Raw genomic sequence first — 22,012 nt, 5'->3', positions numbered from 1 at the left:
ACACCAGGTGGTAAATAGCTCTATACTGTGTTAGTACTCATACAGGACACCAGGTGGTAAATAGCTCTATGCTGTGTTAGTACTCATACAGGACACAACATTATAATGTTTGTTAAAAGGTGGTAAATAGCTCTATGCTGTGTTAGTACTCATACAGGACACAACATTATAATGTTTGTTAAAAGGTGCTAAATAGCTCTATACTGTGTTAGTACTCATACAGGACACAACATTATAATGTTTGTTAAAAGGTGCTAAATAGCTCTATACTGTGTTAGTACTCATACAGGACACCAGGTGGTAAATAGCTCTATGCTGTGTTAGTACTCATACAGGACACCAGGTGGTAAATAGCTCTATGCTGTGTTAGTACTCATACAGGACAAGGTAAATAGCTCTATGCTGTGTTAGTACTCATACAGGACACCAGGTGGTAAATAGCTCTATGCTGTGTTAGTACTCATACAGGACACCAGGTGGTAAATAGCTCTATGCTGTGTTAGTACTCATACAGGACACCAGGTGGTAAATAGCTCTATGCTGTGTTAGTACTCATACAGGACACCAGGTGGTAAATAGCTCTATACTGTGTTAGTACTCATACAGGACACCAGGTGGTAAATAGCTCTATGCTGTGTTAGTACTCATACAGGACACCAGCTCTATACTGTGTTAGTACTCATACAGGACACCAGGTGGTAAATAGCTCTATACTGTGTTAGTACTCATACAGGACACCAGGTGGTAAATAGCTCTATGCTGTGTTAGTACTCATACAGGACACCAGCTCTATACTGTGTTAGTACTCATACAGGACACCAGGTGGTAAATAGCTCTATGCTGTGTTAGTACTCATACAGGACACCAGCTCTATACTGTGTTAGTACTCATACAGGACACCAGCTCTATACTGTGTTAGTACTCATACAGGACACCAGGTGGTAAATAGCTCTATACTGTGTTAGTACTCATACAGGACACCAGGTGGTAAATAGCTCTATGCTGTGTTAGTACTCATACAGGACACCAGCTCTATGCTGTGTTAGTACTCATACAGGACACCAGGTGGTAAATAGCTCTATGCTGTGTTAGTACTCATACAGGACAAGGTAAATAGCTCTATGCTGTGTTAGTACTCATACAGGACAAGGTAAATAGCTCTATACTGTGTTAGTACTCATACAGGACAAGGTAAATAGCTCTATACTGTGTTAGTACTCATACAGGACAAGGTAAATAGCTCTATGCTGTGTTAGTACTCATACAGGACACCAGCTCTATGCTGTGTTAGTACTCATACAGGACAAGGTAAATAGCTCTATGCTGTGTTAGTACTCATACAGGACAAGGTAAATAGCTCTATACTGTGTTAGTACTCATACAGGACAAGGTAAATAGCTCTATACTGTGTTAGTACTCATACAGGACAAGGTAAATAGCTCTATACTGTGTTAGTACTCATACAGGACAAGGTAAATAGCTCTATACTGTGTTAGTACTCATACAGGACAAGGTAAATAGCTCTATACTGTGTTAGTACTCATACAGGACAAGGTAAATAGCTCTATACTGTGTTAGTACTCATACAGGACAAGGTAAATAGCTCTATGCTGTGTTAGTACTCATACAGGACACCGCGTAAACAAGTGGAAATAGGAAGTTATGACACAAATCAATGAGCAGACAAAATTGGAATGGTGACTCTACTACAGCATAGAAGGTGCAACACGGTTGCTCTGGAAAACAAGGAAGTGTTGGTGAAAATAGAATCCATTTTCTGATACTGCATGCATCGTCTATTTCTTGCTTTAAATGTTTGTAAAAACATTCTTGAGAGCAATGTTTATTTGTAAATGTTGCTGTGTGTTTGTTGACATGGCTGACATGTTGGATACGGCACTAAATTCACGCAGTGCATCTTGACTGCAGCAGGTGTTCTGAGTCTTTGATTAGCTGTTATAGAGCACAGTGGTCTGTTATAGAGCACAGTGGTCTGTTATAGAGCACAGTGGTCTGTTATAGAGCACAGCGGTCTGTTATAGAGCACAGTGGTCTGTTATAGAGCACAGTGGTCTGTTATAGAGCACAGTGGTCTGTTATAGAGCACAGTGGTCTGTTATAGAGCACAGTGGTCTGTTATAGAGCACAGTGGTCTGTTATAGAGCACAGCGGTCTGTTATAGAGCACAGCGGTCTGTTATAGAGCACAGTGGTCTGTTATAGAGCACAGCGGTCTGTTATAGAGCACAGTGGTCTGTTATAGAGCACAGTGGTCTGTTATAGAGCACAGTGGTCTGTTATAGAGCACAGTGGTCTGTTATAGAGCACAGTGGTCTGTTATCCAGAAATATCAGACCGCTGATTTCAGCGACTGACCAATCAGAATCAAGCTATTCAAGCTGTGTAATAAGTAATTATTAGTGTTTATATATTTGTCATCCTCAGAAATAAATGATTTGCATCGATATGATAAGCTGTTCAATGCATTCTAATGTATGTGCTGCATCTCTTTACTAATATTTACCTTTACCTTTTTACCTCCTCTGTTTGTGTGTGTGTGTGTGTGTGCGTGTGCGTGTGTGTGTGTGTGTGTGTGTGTGTGTGTGTGTGTGTGTGTGTGTGTGTGTGTGTGTGTGTGTGTGTGTGCGCGCGTGTGTGTGTGCGCGTGCGTGTGCGTGTGTGTGCGTGTGCAGACATCTCTCCAACCAGTCAGTGTCTATGTGAGGAGGTGGTTTCTGTTCTAACTTTCCTGTGTGACAAACTGGAGTCTGTAGACAGGTGATAATAATAATAATAATAATAAAAAAAACGTAATTTATCGCTATTTAGTAGCTTCTGAAATCAGATGATGACTTTAGCATGTGTGCGTATGTGTGTGTGTGCGTGCGTGTGTGCATGCGTGCATGCGTGTGTGTGTATGTGTGATGTCACAGTGATAAGCAGTTCTCTATGTGTGATGTCACAGTGATAAACAGTTCACTATGTGTGTATGTGTGATGTCACAGTGATAAACAGTTCACTATGTGTGTATGTGTGATGTCACAGTGATAAACAGCTCTCTATGTGTGTATGTGTGATGTCACAGTGATAAACAGTTCTCTATGTGTGTGTATGTGTGATGTCACAGTGATAAACAGTTCTCTATGTGTGTGTATGTGTGATGTCACAGTGACAAACAGTTCTCTATGTGTGTGTATGTGTGATGTCACAGTGATACGCAGCTTCTCTATGTGTGTGTATGTGAGATGTCACAGTGATAAACAGTTCTCTATGTGTGTATGTGTGATGTCACAGTGATAAGCAGCTCCAGCAGCTTCTCTATCTGGAGTGCATTCTGTCCATGCTGAGCAGCTGTCCTCCCACAATGCACCTGTCCAGAGCCTTCACCGACCTTATATGGTAATACCTTTCTTTTTCTTTCTTTCTTTCTTTCTTTCTTTCTTTCTTTCAGTAAACATGCAGTATTTCTAGTCAAACAGGAAGTAGTCTCGCGTAGCCAGACGACTATTCCACAATCTTCAAATGCTATATAGTCTGGAACTACATTTACCAAATGGCGAGTATCGGAAGTAGTCCCATTAGAAAAAAACAGAAACACACTAGCACAGACAGAGTCATTCTAATGAACTGTAGTCCCATTGGAAACATAACAGAAACACCCTAGCACAGACAGAGTCATTATAATGAACTGTAGTCCCATTGGAAACATAACAGAAGCACACTAGCACAGACAGAGTCATTATAATGAACTGTAGTCCCATTAGAAACATAACAGAAACACACTAGCACAGACAGAGTCATTCTAATGAACTGTAGTCCCATTGGAAACATAACAGAAACACACTAGCACAGACAGAGTCATTCAAGCTGCATATTCTTGTTATGCGAGTATAGTTTAAGAAAACATTTGAAAACATCATGAAAGTAACACCAACAACACCAGAGAAAGACAAAATAACGCCCCGAAAAATATTGAAAGGAAACATAACGCTTCCAGTAGGACATGTTTTGCTACTGCACCAAGGGAGCGGTTGCGTCACATCCGCTTTATCTCGCACTCATCGTTTTTATTTCCGTCTCCCAGACTGCATGCCGAGAGCATTCGCAAATCACGTGAGGCAACAGTCTGGTCACGCAAGACTAAACAGGAAGTAACAAGCAGTGTTTCCTGTCAAACAGGAAGTAACATGCAGTGTTTCCTGTCAAACAGGAAGCAGCTGTGTCCGTCCCTGGTGGCGCTCATGGGAAACCCCGTCAACGACAAAACAATCAGTTCCCACCACGGCCACACGGGGGCGCTGGAGAGGGAGCGACGCACCGGCGCGTACAGTCCAGGTGACGGAATCAACGGAATGAAATGACTTTTCTAGAATTATAAATACAATAATAGTAATTAATAAATAAGATTGTGATGATGCGTTCCTTTTAAGACGTCAGTAATAACTAACTAGTAACACGCCTCAGGGCGACATGCGACCTTGCCCTTAAGGGCGAGGTCGCACCATGTCTTGGCCAGTGATGTATATCTGACCAGTTACCCATATATGGAGACCCCTGGTACCCATATATGGAGATCCATGTACTGTATATGGAGATATGCTGTTGATGTTCATACCCTTTTATGCCCATACATGGAGATCCCTGTCTGAAGAACCACCCATTCAGATATGGGCTGTCTTGTCCATATATGGATTCTGTTAGTGTGGTATGTGGCCGATGTGGCCTCCATATATGGGCATTCCCATATGAAGTCCTGTTAGATATGGGCTTAATATTGATGACATATATATATTTCATGCCCATATATGGGCATGAAAGGAATTCTGTTAGAGTGGTTCTCCTGACATCACAGTGATGTGTCAGGGGTTAGAGACAGACAGACGGACAGACAGACAGACAGACAGACGGACAGATACGGTCAGGCTGTGATCGTTCACATACTAAATATTTGAACGGTGTTGTAAACTCGTCCCCAGGTCTCAGCCAACAGGAAGTGGATTCTTCTTCTTCGTCTCCTCCTCCTCCTCCTCCTCCAGTGGGCGTTTCTGACCAGGGGCGGGGCTCTGGCTGCTCGGGCAGCGCCCCCGCCAGGTCGGCGGCGGTGGTGCGGACGGTTTGCTACGTGGCAGCGGAGCTGGTGCGTCTGGTGGGGCGCGAGGACTCCATGAGACCTGTTCTCCAGTCACTGTACCACCGCATACTGTTGTACCCGCCTCCACAACACCGTACTGAGGCTATACGCACCCTGAAGGAGGTAGGTACCCCCTGAAACCCCCCTCTACCCCCCTGTACCCCCCTGTACCCACCTATACCCCCCTGTACCCCCCTCACCGCACAGAGGCTATAGCACCCTGAAAGAGGTGGGTACCGCAAACCCTAAACCACAGCTATGCCTACTTACATACTTTCACACTCTAGTGTGAGTAATGACTAATCCTAACGTGTGTGTGTGTGCGTGTGTGCGTGTGTGCGTGTGTGCGTGTGTGCGTGCGTGCGTGCGTGCGTGCGTGTGTGTGCAGATCCTGTCCAGTCCTCAGAGGTTGTTTGACCTGGTGGGACCTTGTTCCTCCGAGCCGGATAACAGGAAGCGCTCCTTCTCCCGGAGGAAGTCCCACCTGGACCTGCTCAAACTGTACGTCAACCTTATACTGTCTGTCTAGTGACCCCTACTGGTGGGATGTTCATCTTACTGTCTGTCTAGTGACCCCTACTGGTGGGAGGAGTCAACCTTACTGTCTGTCTAGTGACCCCTACTGGTGGGATGTTCATCTTACTGTCTGTCTAGTGACCCCTACTGGTGGGAGGAGTCAACCTTACTGTCTGTCTAGTGACCCCTACTGGTGGGATGTTCATCTTACTGTCTGTCTAGTGACCCCTACTGGTGGGAGTCAACCTTACTGTCTGTCTAGTGATCCCTAGTGGTGGGAGGAGCCAGGGCCCCATGTTCCTCCATGCCTTACCCTTTATGAGCGGTGGTCACACCGTCTCCTACACGTGGCCGTTTGTGTCTGTCTGTCTGTCTGTATGTAGCCTGACCTGCAATACCTTTGGGTGACCAGGGAAGTGCTGTTGAGCAGACTTGAAATGTACATGCATGCATGCACGCACACAGACACAGCCTTGAAACACAGCCGCTCAGTTCACACTGGTGTGATTTTTTTTACTATTTTGAAAAACATTTTCACTAGTTTTCACATCCATTCTTTATTGGGCATTAAAGGACAACTTTAGGTTTTTTACAACAAGGGTTCATATTTTAGATCGTCATTAGAAAAAAGAAAAGATGAGTGTTAAAATGTTTTCATTTGCTGCTTTCTATTGTTTTAGTGATTTTAATGATGTTGATTTGCATGCATGCAAGTGGCTAAATATGTATTTTTAGACACAATAAGCCCATTCCCAAGATGCACCGCAATCTTTCATGTTCAGATGTGACTTATGGGGGCTGGTGTAAATAGTAACAAAGACATTTTCAGCTTATTGTGTCTAAAAATACATATTTAGCCACTTGTACGCATGCCCCACCCACTGGTATCAAAATACTAAAATCACTAAAACGATAGAAAGCAGTAAATGAAAACATTTTAGCACTCCTCTTTTCTTTTCTCTAATGATCTAAAATATGAACCCTTGTTGTAAAAAAAACAAAGTTGTCCTTTAACATATGACATACTGACACACTGATACAACATACTGGTCTCGACTGTTGGGTCGCAGTTACTATCAAAACCTCCACTGGCTGTCAGTCTGTCTGTCTTTATGTCTGTCTGTCTGTCACGTCACACTTTTGCCCTACTCATATCTCCGCCACCGTTGCCCCGATCCATGCCAAAATTTGCACACACACTCCTTGGCTGCCAAACCACAACCCTCACCTCATTTCTCACATGGCCCTCTTCTAGCGCCACCATGAGGCCGATTCTTGCAAAACACATTTTTGGACACTGCTCCTACAGATTTTGGCCATAAATCACACAAAGCGGTACACAGTATCTCTACAGTCATGTCATCAACATGGATCTGTCCCATTTCCCATATTCCCTCCTGATTGGCTACCATTGGCTTCTAAAGTTTGTGTATGTGACCAGACGGTCGCTAATGTCCCGATTTAGGGATTCTTACTGGTAATAATAATAACAGTTATCCTCTCAGGGTGATGGATGGGATGACAGAGTCATGTACTAATATTATTAATAACAATAATAATAATAATAATAATAGTTATTATTCCGGGGTGATGGATGACAGTATGTTATTCTAACAGGGTGATGGATGGTGTGACAGAGGCCTGTATTAATAAGGGTAATATTAATAACAGTATGTTATTATTCTAACAGGGTGATGGATGGTGTGACAGAGGCCTGTACTGAAGGATCTCCAGAGTCCTGTATTAATATTAATAACAGTTATCCTCTCAGGGTGATGGATGGGATGACATAGTGTATGTTATTCTAACAGGGTGATGGATGGTGTGACAGAGGCCTGTATGTTATTCTAACAGGGTGATGGATGGTGTGACAGAGGCCTGTATGTTATTCTAACAGGGTGATGGATGGTGTGACAGAGGCCTGTATGTTATTCTAACAGGGTGATGGATGGTGTGACAGAGGCCTGTACTAAAGGATCTCCAGAGTCCTGTATGTTATTACAGTATGTTATTCTAACAGGGTGATGGATGGTGTGACAGAGGCCTGTATGTTATTCTAACAGGGTGATGGATGGTGTGACAGAGGCCTGTATGTTATTCTAACAGGGTTATGGATGGTGTGACAGAGGCCTGTATGTTATTCTAACAGGGTGATGGATGGTGTGACAGAGGCCTGTATGTTATTATCCTAACAGGGTGATGGATGGTGTGACAGAGGCCTGTATGTTATTCTAACAGGGTGATGGATGGTGTGACAGAGGCCTGTATGTTATTCTAACAGGGTGATGGATGGTGTGACAGAGGCCTGTATGTTATTATCCTAACAGGGTGATGGATGGTGTGACAGAGGCCTGTATGTTATTCTAACAGGGTGATGGATGGTGTGACAGAGGCCTGTATGTTATTCTAACAGGGTTATGGATGGTGTGACAGAGGCCTGTATGTTATTCTAACAGGGTGATGGATGGTGTGACAGAGGCCTGTATGTTATTCTAACAGGGTGATGGATGGTGTGACAGAGGCCTGTATGTTATTCTAACAGGGTGATGGATGGTGTGACAGAGGCCTGTATGTTATTCTAACAGGGTGATGGATGGTGTGACAGAGGCCTGTATGTTATTCTAACAGGGTGATGGATGGTGTGACAGAGGCCTGTATGTTATTCTAACAGGGTGATGGATGGTGTGACAGAGGCCTGTACTAAAGGATCTCCAGAGTCCTGCTACTCATCGGTGTCCTGTGTCTGTGCTCTGCTGTCTGCCCTGGATGAGATGTCCCAAGGGAGGGGGCTGGGGGGGGAGCAGGTGGGTGCAGCCGGTGCACACACGCACGCACGCACGCACGCACGCACACATGCATGCACACTAGGGCATTAACTACTTGTGATTTTTGCAAGTCGACTCAACTCAGTAAAAAGTTGAGTTGAAGTCGACTTTATCGTTTGATGACGTCATCACATCACACACGACCCACCAATTATTTTGGGGGGTCCCCAGATGATTAACTTAATGTGAAACATTGTTTTCTCACTCAACTGTAAACAAACCAACATACATTTTAAGTGTATAGAGGGTATCTGCACATTTATAAAGTGACAATTTAACCCTGCAAGGCCCGAATTAATTTCTACTGGCCAAACATTTTTTTTTTTAAATCAGATGGTGTTGTAGGAGTCCTAATCACAGGAAAATGTAATGTTAAAAAATTAATAATGTTTTTGTAAGGTTTTATAGCCATAAATCATAAATCATGCTCTAATTTGCATTTTGGGGATATTTTTCACAATATTAACATATGCACGTGTTCTAGACATTCTAACGATCACGGAAAAAAATATTACAGGCATTTTACTTATGTTTTAGTGAGGAATAGCTAAAAAAAAAAGTGAGATGTTGTTCGTCCAGACGCTGGAATTTCAACTTCTCTGGAAGGTGTGAATGTCAGCCTCTGTGGGGGGTATTTATATGCAAATATCGTGGCCAATGGCATTGTAATACTAAACAATAGGATTTAATGGTGATGGTAATGTGAAAAAAGAACAGGAAAACTAATTATAACATTTTTTAAAAAATGATTTAAAAAACGTTGCCAAAAAGCAACGCTGGGCCTTGCAGGGTTAAGGATTTTTTAATACCTCTAAAATGACAAATTAAACATAATTGTCCAAATTGTCAAATATATAGAGGCAGAAATTGTGAAAATAGCAGATCTACATGCTCACAACGCCTCGCAAAGCGAGGCGTTGTGAGCATGTAGATCTGCTATTTTCACAATAGAAAGTATTATTATTATTTTATTGTTTTCAACTTCGACCTTCGACTTTCTCTGGTGGAGACGTCTTTTCGTCTTGTCGACTTTTTCATGAATGCCTTAACGCAGGGGTCTTCAACGTTTTCAGGCCAAGGACCCCTTAGCTGAGAGAGAGATGAAGCAGGGACCCCTTAGCTGAGAGAGAGATGAAGCAGGGACCCCTTAGCTGAGAGAGAGATGAAGCAGGGACCCCTTAGCTGAGAGAGAGATGAAGCAGGGACCCCTTAGCTGAGAGAGAGATGAAGCAGGGACCCCTTAGCTGAGAGAGAGATGAAGCAGGGACCCCTTAGCTGAGAGAGAGATGAAGCAGGGACCCCTTAGCTGAGAGAGAGATGAAGCAGGGACCCCTTAGCTGAGAGAGAGATGAAGCAGGGACCCCTTAGCTGAGAGAGAGATGAAGCAGGGACCCCTTAGCTGAGAGAGAGATGAAGCAGGGACCCCTTAGCTGAGAGAGAGATGAAGCAGGGACCCCTTAGTAGAGAGAGAGATGAAGCAGGGAGCCCTTAGCTGAGAGAGAGATGAAGCAGGGACCCCTTAGCTGAGAGAGAGATGAAGCAGGGACCCCTTAGCTGAGAGAGAGATGAAGCAGGGACCCCTTAGCTGAGAGAGATGAAGCAGGGACCCCTTAGCTGAGAGAGAGATGAAGCAGGGACCCCTTAGCTGAGAGAGAGATGAAGCAGGGACCCCTTAGTAGAGAGAGAGATGAAGCAGGGAGCCCTTAGCTGAGAGAGAGATGAAGCAGGGACCCCTTAGCTGAGAGAGAGATGAAGCAGGGACCCCTTAGCTGAGAGAGAGATGAAGCAGGGACCCCTTAGCTGAGAGAGAGATGAAGCAGGGACCCCTTAGTTGAGAGAGAGATGAAGCAGGGACCCCTTAGCTGAGAGAGAGATGAAGCAGGGACCCCTTAGCTGAGAGAGAGATGAAGCAGGGACCCCTTAGCTGAGAGAGAGATGAAGCAGGGACCCCTTAACTGAGAGAGAGATGAAGCAGGGACCCCTTAGCTGAGAGAGAGATGAAGCAGGGACCCCTTAGTTGAGAGAGAGATGAAGCAGGGACCCCTTAGCTGAGAGAGAGATGAAGCAGGGACCCCTTAGCTGAGAGAGAGATGAAGCAGGGACCCCTTAGCTGAGAGAGAGATGAAGCAGGGACCCCTTAGCTGAGAGAGAGATGAAGCAGGGACCCCTTAGCTGAGAGAGAGATGAAGCAGGGACCCCTTAGCTGAGAGAGAGATGAAGCAGGGACCCCTTAGTTGAGAGAGAGATGAAGCAGGGACCCCTTAGTTGAGAGAGAGATGAAGCAGGGACAACCTGTTCATAGATTCCATATAGTTTCATTGTTTGACAGCACAATCATCAGTGTATTTTGGATTCATGTCAATTTGTGTATTCAGATATTTAACCACTTGAACCGTCAATACTTAAAGGGATATTCCACTTTCAACAGGGAAACAGCTTATGGGCTTTTCTCCACACACACACCCATTGTAACTTCAAACTTCATTTTAACCATGATTGATTCATTAAAAACACCCATTATTTTTGATGGTGACTCATAATACCCTCCTAATATGTGAGCAGGCCGTGTTTTTTCGATAACTTTTTTCATTTATTAATTATTTGGGAAAATGCAAAAAAGAATTATAAAAAATAAATTATTAAAATTATCGAAAAAACACAGCCTGCTCACATATCAGGGGGGTAGTATGAGTCACCCGAAAAAATAATGGGTGTTTTTAATGAATCTATCATGGTTAAAATGAAGTTTGAAGTTACAATGGGTGTGTGTGTGGAGAAAAGCCCATAAGCTGTTTCCCTGTTGAAAGTGGAATATGCCTTTAAAGTGTAACTTTTCTCCCCACCGCTGCTTGCCCCGCCCCCAGGTGCGGCTGCTCCTCAGGCGATTGGACGATCTGAAGGAGGGGGCGGAGCTGAAGGAGGAGGAGTTTGGCTGGCAGAGGCGTGTGGTGTCTTCTGAGCGCGCTCCCTGGGAGCCCCCCGGCCCCTCCCCTAGCGGATCCAACATGGCCGCCTCCTCGGAGCGCAGCCCCGACATCAGCATCTCCATCACCACAGAGACAGGCCACACCTCCCTGGAGGAGGGGCCAGGAGGAGACCCCTCCCCTTCCTCCTCTGACAGCCAACCACACCTTGGAGGAGGTCAGTGTTGACTTAGAGCAGTGTTTCTCAAATGGGGTTACGCAGGGGGTACTTTAGAGAACATGGAAATTGGAAACATTTATTCTACTGTTATGTTTAATGATAAAACATTGACACATGGATGTGAACGTGCTGCTCTGTATACGTAGCTTTAAACCAAATTAAGTACACATTTTACTGTTACTGAATAGAAAACAGGCTACTTTTATTTTCAACATATTGACATAAAAACTGGACTTTTGATGTCAGTATTTTCGAGTCAAAATGTTGTCGATTAGAGCAGTGTTTCTCAAACTACCAAATTTCAAGGTATCCCCGTAACTCTGACAGTGTACAAATGGAACCAAATGAACCCTACGGGTTCATTTGGTTCCATTTGTACACTGTCAGAGTTACAGACTTGTATGGGTCACTGGATTAAAGGGGGTACTTGGATTCAGCAATCAGGAAAAGGGTACTGAAGCCCAAAAAGGTTGAGAACCCCTGACTTAGAGCAGTAGGAAGGGGATATCTTCAGAAACAGTGTCAAATCCTGGAATAAATTCCTTACCAAAACATGTCTTCACCAATGTGTTTGTAAAGGTGTCTAGTAACAGATCCCACAAAGACTGAAATTCACTTTCCCTAGGAGAATCCGTGACAGCTGCTGAAAGTTGGAGTTCCATTAAACTAACTATACAGGATAAAACACACCAAAATAAATATGCTTTAAGTAGCATGTGAGGGGTCAAACTAGGGTTTTTTCATGATTCTGAATCCATTGCAAGCAGTCGTTTTGCACGGAAAACATTCCTTGGGGTGAAGGTGGCTCCCACAAAACTTTGAAAAGTGATGACTCATTTAAGTGATTATAGGACAAGTGCTAATTTTCATCACCTGTCCACAGGAGGCTTTTCTATTTTACAATAATCAGATCTAACACCCAAATAAGTACAATAAACATTAATACTAATCTAGAACCCAATTAGGTACAAACAATTATAATATGTGCTTACTAATAAGAACTAATAACAACGAACCACAATCTGACCAATCAGCTTGTGGGACATACACCATCATAAGTAGCCATAATCAATCAATTCACACAGCAGGTAAATAACAGAAACTATTCATGTGAACACAGTTGATTTGATTTAAACCATATCTTGAGTCCTCTGTAAAAGACATTACCATCCGTCTCTAGTTTTAAGACTGTTGGCAAGGAGTTCCAAAGGTCTGTAAACCTCCTTTACTGAGAAAGCAGACTGTCTGAATGAGTTACTGCAGGTGGGAACAATACATTCACCATGTCTGAATGAGTTACTGCAGGGGGGAACAATACATTCACCATGTCTGAATGAGTTACTGCAGGTGGGAACAATACATTCACCATGTCTGAATGAGTTACTGCAGGTGGGAACAATACAGTCACCATGTCTGAATGAGTTACTGCAGGTGGGAACAATACATTCACCATGTCTGAATGAGTTACTGCAGGTGGGAACAATACATTCACCATGTCTGAATGAGTTACTGCAGGTGGGAACAATACAGTCACCATGTCTGAATGAGTTACTGCAGGTGGGAACAATACATTCACCATGTCTGAATGAGTTACTGCAGGTGGGAACAATACATTCACCATGTCTGAATGAGTTACTGCAGGTGGGAACAATACAGTCACCATGTCTGAATGAGTTACTGCAGGTGGGAACAATACAGTCACCATGTCTGAATGAGTTACTGCAGGTGGGAACAATACATTCACCATGTCTGAATGAGTTACTGCAGGTGGGAACAATACAGTCACCATGTCTGAATGAGTTACTGCAGGGGGGAACAATACAGTCACCATGTCTGAATGAGTTACTGCAGGTGGGAACAATACAGTCACCATGTCTGAATGAGTTACTGCAGGTGGGAACAATACAGTCACCATGTCTGAATGAGTTACTGCAGGTGGGAACAATACAGTCACCATGTCTGAATGAGTTACTGCAGGTGGGAACAATACAGTCATCATGTCTGAATGAGTTACTGCAGGTGGGAACAATACATTCACCATGTCTGAATGAGTTACTGCAGGTGGGAACAATACATTCACCATGTCTGAATGAGTTACTGCAGGTGGGAACAATACATTCACCATGTCTGAATGAGTTACTGCAGGTGGGAACAATACAGTCACCATGTCTGAATGAGTTACTGCAGGGGGGAACAATACAGTCACCATGTCTGAATGAGTTACTGCAGGGGGGAACAATACATTCACCATGTCTGAATGAGTTACTGTAGGTGGGAACAATACATTCACCATGTCTGAATGAGTTACTGTAGGTGGGAACAATACAGTCACCATGTCTGAATGAGTTACTGTAGGGGGGAACAATACATTCACCATGTCTGAATGAGTTACTGCAGGGGGGAACAATACATTCACCATGTCTGAATGAGTTACTGCAGGTGGGAACAATACATTCACCATGTCTGAATGAGTTACTGCAGGTGGGAACAATACAGTCACCATGTCTGAATGAGTTACTGCAGGGGGGAACAATACAGTCACCATGTCTGAATGAGTTACTGCAGGGGGGAACAATACAGTCACCATGTCTGAATGAGTTACTGCAGGGGGGAACAATACAGTCACCATGTCTGAATGAGTTACTGCAGGTGGGAACAATACAGTCACCATGTCTGAATGAGTTACTGCAGGGGGGAACAATACAGTCACCATGTCTGAATGAGTTACTGCAGGTGAGAACAATACAGTCACCATGTCTGAATGAGTTACTGCAGGGGGGAACAATACAGTCACCATGTCTGAATGAGTTACTGCAGGTGGGAACAATACATTCACCATGTCTGAATGAGTTACTGCATGTGGGAACAATACATTCACCATGTCTGAATGAGTTACTGCAGGGGGGAACAATACAGTCACCATGTCTGAATGAGTTACTGCAGGTGGGAACAATACAGTCACCATGTCTGAATGAGTTACTGCAGGTGGGAACAATACATTCACCATGTCTGAATGAGTTACTGCAGGTGGGAACAATACAGTCACCATGTCTGAATGAGTTACTGCAGGTGGGAACAATACATTCACCATGTCTGAATGAGTTACTGCAGGTGGGAACAATACAGTCACCATGTCTGAATGAGTTACTGCAGGGGGGAACAATACAGTCACCATGTCTGAATGAGTTACTGCAGGTGGGAACAATACAGTCACCATGTCTGAATGAGTTACTGCAGGTGGGAACAATACAGTCACCATGTCTGAATGAGTTACTGCAGGGGGGAACAATACAGTCACCATGTCTGAATGAGTTACTGCAGGTGAGAACAATACAGTCACCATGTCTGAATGAGTTACTGCAGGGGGGAACAATACATTCACCATGTCTGAATGAGTTACTGCAGGGGGGAACAATACAGTCACCATGTCTGAATGAGTTACTGCAGGTGGGAACAATACAGTCACCATGTCTGAATGAGTTACTGCAGGTGGGAACAATACATTCACCATGTCTGAATGAGTTACTGCAGGTGGGAACAATACAGTCACCATGTCTGAATGAGTTACTGCAGGGGGGAACAATACAGTCACCATGTCTGAATGAGTTACTGCAGGTGGGAACAATACAGTCACCATGTCTGAATGAGTTACTGCAGGTGGGAACAATACAGTCACCATGTCTGAATGAGTTACTGCAGGGGGGAACAATACAGTCACCATGTCTGAATGAGTTACTGCAGGGGGGAACAATACATTCACCATGTCTGAATGAGTTACTGCAGGTGGGAACAATACATTCACCATGTCTGAATGAGTTACTGCAGGTGGGAACAATACATTCACCATGTCTGAATGAGTTACTGCAGGGGGGAACAATACAGTCACCATGTCTGAATGAGTTACTGCAGGGGGGAACAATACAGTCACCATGTCTGAATGAGTTACTGCAGGTGGGAACAATACATTCACCATGTCTGAATGAGTTACTGCAGGGGGGAACAATACAGTCACCATGTCTGAATGAGTTACTGCAGGGGGGAACAATACAGTCACCATGTCTGAATGAGTTACTGCAGGGGGGAACAATACAGTCACCATGTCTGAATGAGTTACTGCAGGTGGGAACAATACATTCACCATGTCTGAATGAGTTACTGCAGGTGGGAACAATACAGTCACCATGTCTGAATGAGTTACTGCAGGGGGGAACAATACAGTCACCATGTCTGAATGAGTTACTGCAGGGGGGAACAATACAGTCACCATGTCTGAATGAGTTACTGCAGGGGGGAACAATACATTCACCATGTCTGAATGAGTTACTGCAGGTGGGAACAATACATTCACCATGTCTGAATGAGTTACTGCAGGTGGGAACAATACAGTCACCATGTCTGAATGAGTTACTGCAGGTGGGAACAATACAGTCACCATGTCTGAATGAGTTACTGCAGGTGGGAACAATACATTCACCATGTCTGAATGAGTTACTGCAGGGGGGAACAATACATTCACCATGTCTGAATGAGTTACTGCAGGTGGGAACAATACAGTCACCATGTCTGAATGAGTTACTGCAGGTGGGAACAATACATTCACCATGTCTGAATGAGTTACTGCAGGGGGGAACAATACAGTCACCATGTCTGAATGAGTTACTGCAGGGGGGAACAATACAGTCACCATGTCTGAATGAGTTACTGCAGGTGGGAACAATACATTCACCATGTCTGAATGAGTTACTGCAGGTGGGAACAATACATTCACCATGTCTGAATGAGTTACTGTAGGTGGGAACAATACAGTCACCATGTCTGAATGAGTTACTGCAGGGGGGAACAATACAGTCACCATGTCTGAATGAGTTACTGCAGGGGGGAACAATACAGTCACCATGTCTGAATGAGTTACTGCAGGTGGGAACAATACAGTCACCATGTCTGAATGAGTTACTGCAGGTGGGAACAATACAGTCACCATGTCTGAATGAGTTACTGCAGGTGGGAACAATACAGTCACCATGTCTGAATGAGTTACTGCAGGTGGGAACAATACAGTCACCATGTCTGAATGAGTTACTGCAGGTGGGAACAATACATTCACCATGTCTGAATGAGTTACTGCAGGTGGGAACAATACAGTCACCATGTCTGAATGACTTACTGCAGGGGGGAACAATACAGTCACCATGTCTGAATGAGTTACTGCAGGTGGGAACAATACAGTCACCATGTCTGAATGAGTTACTGCAGGTGGGAACAATACAGTCACCATGTCTGAATGAGTTACTGCAGGTGGGAACAATACAGTCACCATGTCTGAATGAGTTACTGCAGGGGGGAACAATACAGTCACCATGTCTGAATGAGTTACTGCAGGTGGGAACAATACATTCACCATGTCTGAATGAGTTACTGCAGGTGGGAACAATACATTCACCATGTCTGAATGAGTTACTGCAGGTGGGAACAATACATTCACCATGTCTGAATGAGTTACTGCAGGGGGGAACAATACAGTCACCATGTCTGAATGAGTTACTGCAGGTGGGAACAATACATTCACCATGTCTGAATGAGTTACTGCAGGGGGGAACAATACAGTCACCATGTCTGAATGAGTTACTGCAGGTGGGAACAATACATTCACCATGTCTGAATGAGTTACTGCAGGGGGGAACAATACAGTCACCATGTCTGAATGAGTTACTGCAGGTGGGAACAATACATTCACCATGTCTGAATGAGTTACTGCAGGTGGGAACAATACAGTCACCATGTCTGAATGAGTTACTGCAGGTGGGAACAATACATTCACCATGTCTGAATGAGTTACTGCAGGTGGGAACAATACATTCACCATGTCTGAATGAGTTACTGCAGGGGGGAACAATACAGTCACCATGTCTGAATGAGTTACTGCAGGTGGGAACAATACAGTCACCATGTCTGAATGAGTTACTGCAGGTGGGAACAATACAGTCACCATGTCTGAATGAGTTACTGCAGGTGGGAACAATACATTCACCATGTCTGAATGAGTTACTGCATGGGGGAACAATACATTCACCATGTCTGAATGAGTTACTGCAGGTGGGAACAATACATTCACCATGTCTGAATGAGTTACTGCAGGTGGGAACAATACAGTCACCATGTCTGAATGAGTTACTGCAGGGGGGAACAATACATTCACCATGTCTGAATGAGTTACTGCAGGTGGGAACAATACATTCACCATGTCTGAATGAGTTACTGCAGGTGGGAACAATACATTCACCATGTCTGAATGAGTTACTGCAGGTGGGAACAATACATTCACCATGTCTGAATGAGTTACTGCAGGTGGGAACAATACATTCACCATGTCTGAATGAGTTACTGCAGGTGGGAACAATACATTCACCATGTCTGAATGAGTTACTGCAGGGGGGAACAATACAGTCACCATGTCTGAATGAGTTACTGCAGGGGGGAACAATACAGTCACCATGTCTGAATGAGTTACTGCAGGTGGGAACAATACAGTCACCATGTCTGAATGAGTTACTGCAGGTGGGAACAATACAGTCACCATGTCTGAATGAGTTACTGCAGGGGGGAACAATACAGTCACCATGTCTGAATGAGTTACTGCAGGTGGGAACAATACAGTCACCATGTCTGAATGAGTTACTGCAGGTGGGAACAATACATTCACCATGTCTGAATGAGTTACTGCAGGTGGGAACAATACAGTCACCATGTCTGAATGAGTTACTGCAGGTGGGAACAATACATTCACCATGTCTGAATGAGTTACTGCAGGTGGGAACAATACATTCACCATGTCTGAATGAGTTACTGCAGGGGGGAACAATACAGTCACCATGTCTGAATGAGTTACTGCAGGGGGGAACAATACAGTGGGTTACAACATTTAGCGTCGCCAAGTCTAAAATGACACCTAGAGGTGTCAAGAGGTGCCTAGAGGTACCTCTGTCAAACACGCCTCCAAATTCTTAGCCGCGCCCCCTAGAAATGTGATATTTTATTTCAACGTGTAGTGTGGCTGTTCAGCCACGGGGTGGCGATTCTTCAATATGAGTCGACTATTCGAGTCTATTACTTGTTGGTTACTTGTTATCTCTACCTGCATTGTGAGCTTGTAAATAGTTTCTTTTCAAGTTATTTTTGCACTCAAATTGTAATTATTTGTTTAACCCATTTAGGCCTAGGATTATTGACTGCTTTAACTATTGAAAAATAGCAAATATACAAGCACATGTAGATCTGCTATTTTTTTTAAATCATGTTTTTTTTTGCAAGTCTTTGAATATATCTACTTAAAAGCGAACATTTGTAACTCAAATATTTGCTTCTGGGGGGTCCCTGGAATAACATATTTTGAGATGGGGGGTCCGTGGCCAAATACCTGTAATTTTGGGGGTCCTTCACATGAAAAGGTTTGAGAACAGCATGATTTCGATTTTAGAGGAAGGATTTAGAAGTCGGGTCAAAGATCGGGTCAAAGATATTCAAAGACTTGCACTCATTTTCACAATTTTTCAAAAATAGCAGATCTACAAGCTCACAACACCTCACACTGCAAAGTGTTGTGAGCTTGCAGATTGGCTATTTTCGGCAAATACTTTAGGTGTGGAGGGGAAAAAAGAGCATACTAAGCAGTAAGCACAGAGGTTGAGGTACAAAGGGTTGTGGGGGTCCCTGCTTCATCTCTCTCTCAACTAAGGGGTCCTTGATCTGAAAACGTTGAAGATCCCTTTGCAAAACAACTCTTTGCCATCAAATCTCTTAACATGTTCACAAAATGGAACTCGTGTTTTCATTTGGTAAACACAGCCATATTTTCACATGACACACACATGCATTCATTGAATAAACACAACTAGCTTTTGGCTGAACACTACCAAGCATGAACAGAACACTGAAGAGCAAAATTGAAAACACAATTGTCGAAATGGAACACACTGAATGAATGTCAATTACTCTGGTAAATGAACCAATTCCCTTTTTGTAAAATGACCCAGTGTATGCCCACTTCTCTCATAGACAAACATAAAACAGCACACAAATATGCAGACAAAACATTTTATTGACTGTAGGTCTAAACGTTTACCCCCAAACACTCCAAACAAGCCCACAACGCGTTGTGTGCTTGTAGATCGGCTGTTTTCAATAGTTTTGTGCGACAGTCTTGTATGATGTAGCATGGCTTTTCTTTACCAAAAGCCGTACACATTTGAAACTTGGAGATACAAGTTTTCTGCCCGACAGTGACGATATTTTAGTGATTATGTTGCGAGGAAAACGTTGAGCCATTACATAATAGCCATTTTGGTTAGAACTGACTGAAAATAACTTTGTACTTTATATAATAAATAATATTTTTTCAAGTGTCCAAATAAATTCAAAATATTATCAAATGATCTCGCGGCACCCCTGGACTGCCGTCGTGGCACCCCAGGGTGCCCCATCACCCACTTTGAAAACCCCTGGCCTAGAGTGCCGCATGAAGCCCTGACAGGCCTCAAAGCCCACATCTCCATAAGCCTCCTCCATGGCCTGAAGCAGTGGGACCTGGCTCTGAATTGCTCGCCTGACCCGAAAGTTTAGAGATTTGAATATTTGTGTGTTGTGGATTGATGCTATGAGATTTTATGTGAGAAGTGTGTGCAAACCTGAAAAGTGTGTCTTGTGTTTTGACAACAAGGTGATGTGAAATTTACATCAGAGTGTAAAGAAGGAAAGTCAGAGTCTAATATGATAAGGAAATCTAAAGTAGTAACAAATTGAGTCAAGCGATTGGGGACAGAAGTAAAGGTTGTGAAAATTGTGCCAAATTAAAAAAAAATGTGTTTTAGCAATCGAAAAAAAACTGTAAGCTGATTTTGATACTATATACTGTATGTATATATATATTCTAGGGCTGGGAGAGAGAGAGAGAGAGAGAGAGAGAGAGAGAGAGAGAGAGAGAGAGAGAGAGAGAGAGAGAGGCGGAGAAGTCATCAAATGACAGAACGTTGTGACACAAACAATTACAAAATAATTGGTTCACACACTGTCCCAAAACAACATAAACGTGACATAATAATAATAAGCTAAATATAAGGAAACGAAAAAGACACAACTTTTGTTCACATGTTCAATTGAAATTGTTCTTTATTTGGAAACAAGGCAGTAGGCAACATTTTTCCAATAGCCTCATAAAGTTGTTCATAAAGATGTATTAGTTGTCCCAGACACCTGGACAAACATTTGATTGTGGTTTAATAATAATAATGTAATGCCATCATGGTCATAAATGTAGGCCTAATGCCTGTAGAAATCCTTCTCCATTCCTCCTCTTCTGGTAAATGTCAACGTCTCAGAAGAAGATGTGACAGCGAGGAGGTTTTTGAGAACCAAGCCTCTGACATGACCAATCGCTTTTGCTTTTGTGAAAGGGTCCCTTTCTAATTACAGAGTGAAAGGTCAAGTTAAAATGTCAAACTATTATTTACCACACTGTTTTTCAATACTTTTCGGTAATCATGACATTTTGTGAGAAAACATACGTTTACATTGCCAAAGCAAGTGTCAAAAAATTAAATAAAAACAGTCTATAAGGGAGAACATCACATGGAACATATACAGTAGGACGGTTGGAGGGGGAGCAGCTGACCATATAGGCGACCCTCTAGACAAGCTAATTGCTTCCAATACACAAGTATCTGTGCCAAACATGTTGAACCAGTTCTATTGTCCGCCCGTGTTGAATTGACGGCACACGCAGGCTTCATTGGTGTACTGAGTACATTTACTCGAGTAGGCTATTTTTATTCCACTACAATCTTTTGAAAACAGTTAGATACTTTGCAAATTTCGATTATTAGGCTATAAAGGCATACAACCACTTCAGCCCTACATTTAGGCCATTTGAAAATACAAGCTCACAATATTGCTTAATCTGCTCAAATATTTGTATAATCTACAAATGGTAGGCTACATTTGTGAAATGACTAGACTATAGGCTCCGTTTTCTTTATACAGCCTACATTTTGATACCAAAACGTCATTACTCAAGCCAATTAAGGCTTATATTTATTATTTTGGAGGTGGGGGTAGAATACTGTATAGGCTACAGTAGAGCTACATCACGAGTAGACATACAGCCTTTGCAGACAGCCAGGATGTGGAGGCGGGCTTTGACGCTGGGTGACGCCCTGCTCACATTGAAAGGGACAAAGCCGACGTGTGATATCGGCTGAGTGCCAGGAATGCAGTTTGGCCAGTGCTCTCATAACTGTATGCTCAATCCCTCAGGCGCCCCCTGGACTACATGATTATAAATGTTTATAATTGAGAACTGAGAGGTGCAGTAATCAATGATATATAGACACTGTGAAGTAATGACC

General features: G+C 43.3%; 1 protein-coding gene across 1 annotated transcript in view; it reads left to right on the top strand.

The window, feature by feature from the left end:
- The window catches only part of LOC308296733 (brefeldin A-inhibited guanine nucleotide-exchange protein 3-like), a gene marked incomplete at both ends in the record, with an annotated part of 135,687 nt that overhangs the window by 14,388 nt on the left and 99,287 nt on the right, over positions 1 to 22,012 (top strand). The window contains 7 exon segments of the mRNA XM_080740060.1: positions 2,693 to 2,777; positions 3,294 to 3,398; positions 4,210 to 4,334; positions 4,976 to 5,253; positions 5,519 to 5,631; positions 8,318 to 8,450; positions 11,336 to 11,616. Of these exon segments, the coding sequence (XP_080596186.1) occupies positions 2,693 to 2,777; positions 3,294 to 3,398; positions 4,210 to 4,334; positions 4,976 to 5,253; positions 5,519 to 5,631; positions 8,318 to 8,450; positions 11,336 to 11,616 (1,120 nt within the window).

This window comes from Nannobrachium achirus (assembly GCF_963921795.1).
Source record: "Nannobrachium achirus genome assembly, chromosome: 13".
In the NCBI taxonomy this organism is placed as follows: Eukaryota; Metazoa; Chordata; class Actinopteri; order Myctophiformes; family Myctophidae; genus Nannobrachium; species Nannobrachium achirus.
The sequence above is the reverse complement of the archived record's forward strand: the minus strand, read 5'-3'. Positions and strand labels throughout refer to the sequence as shown.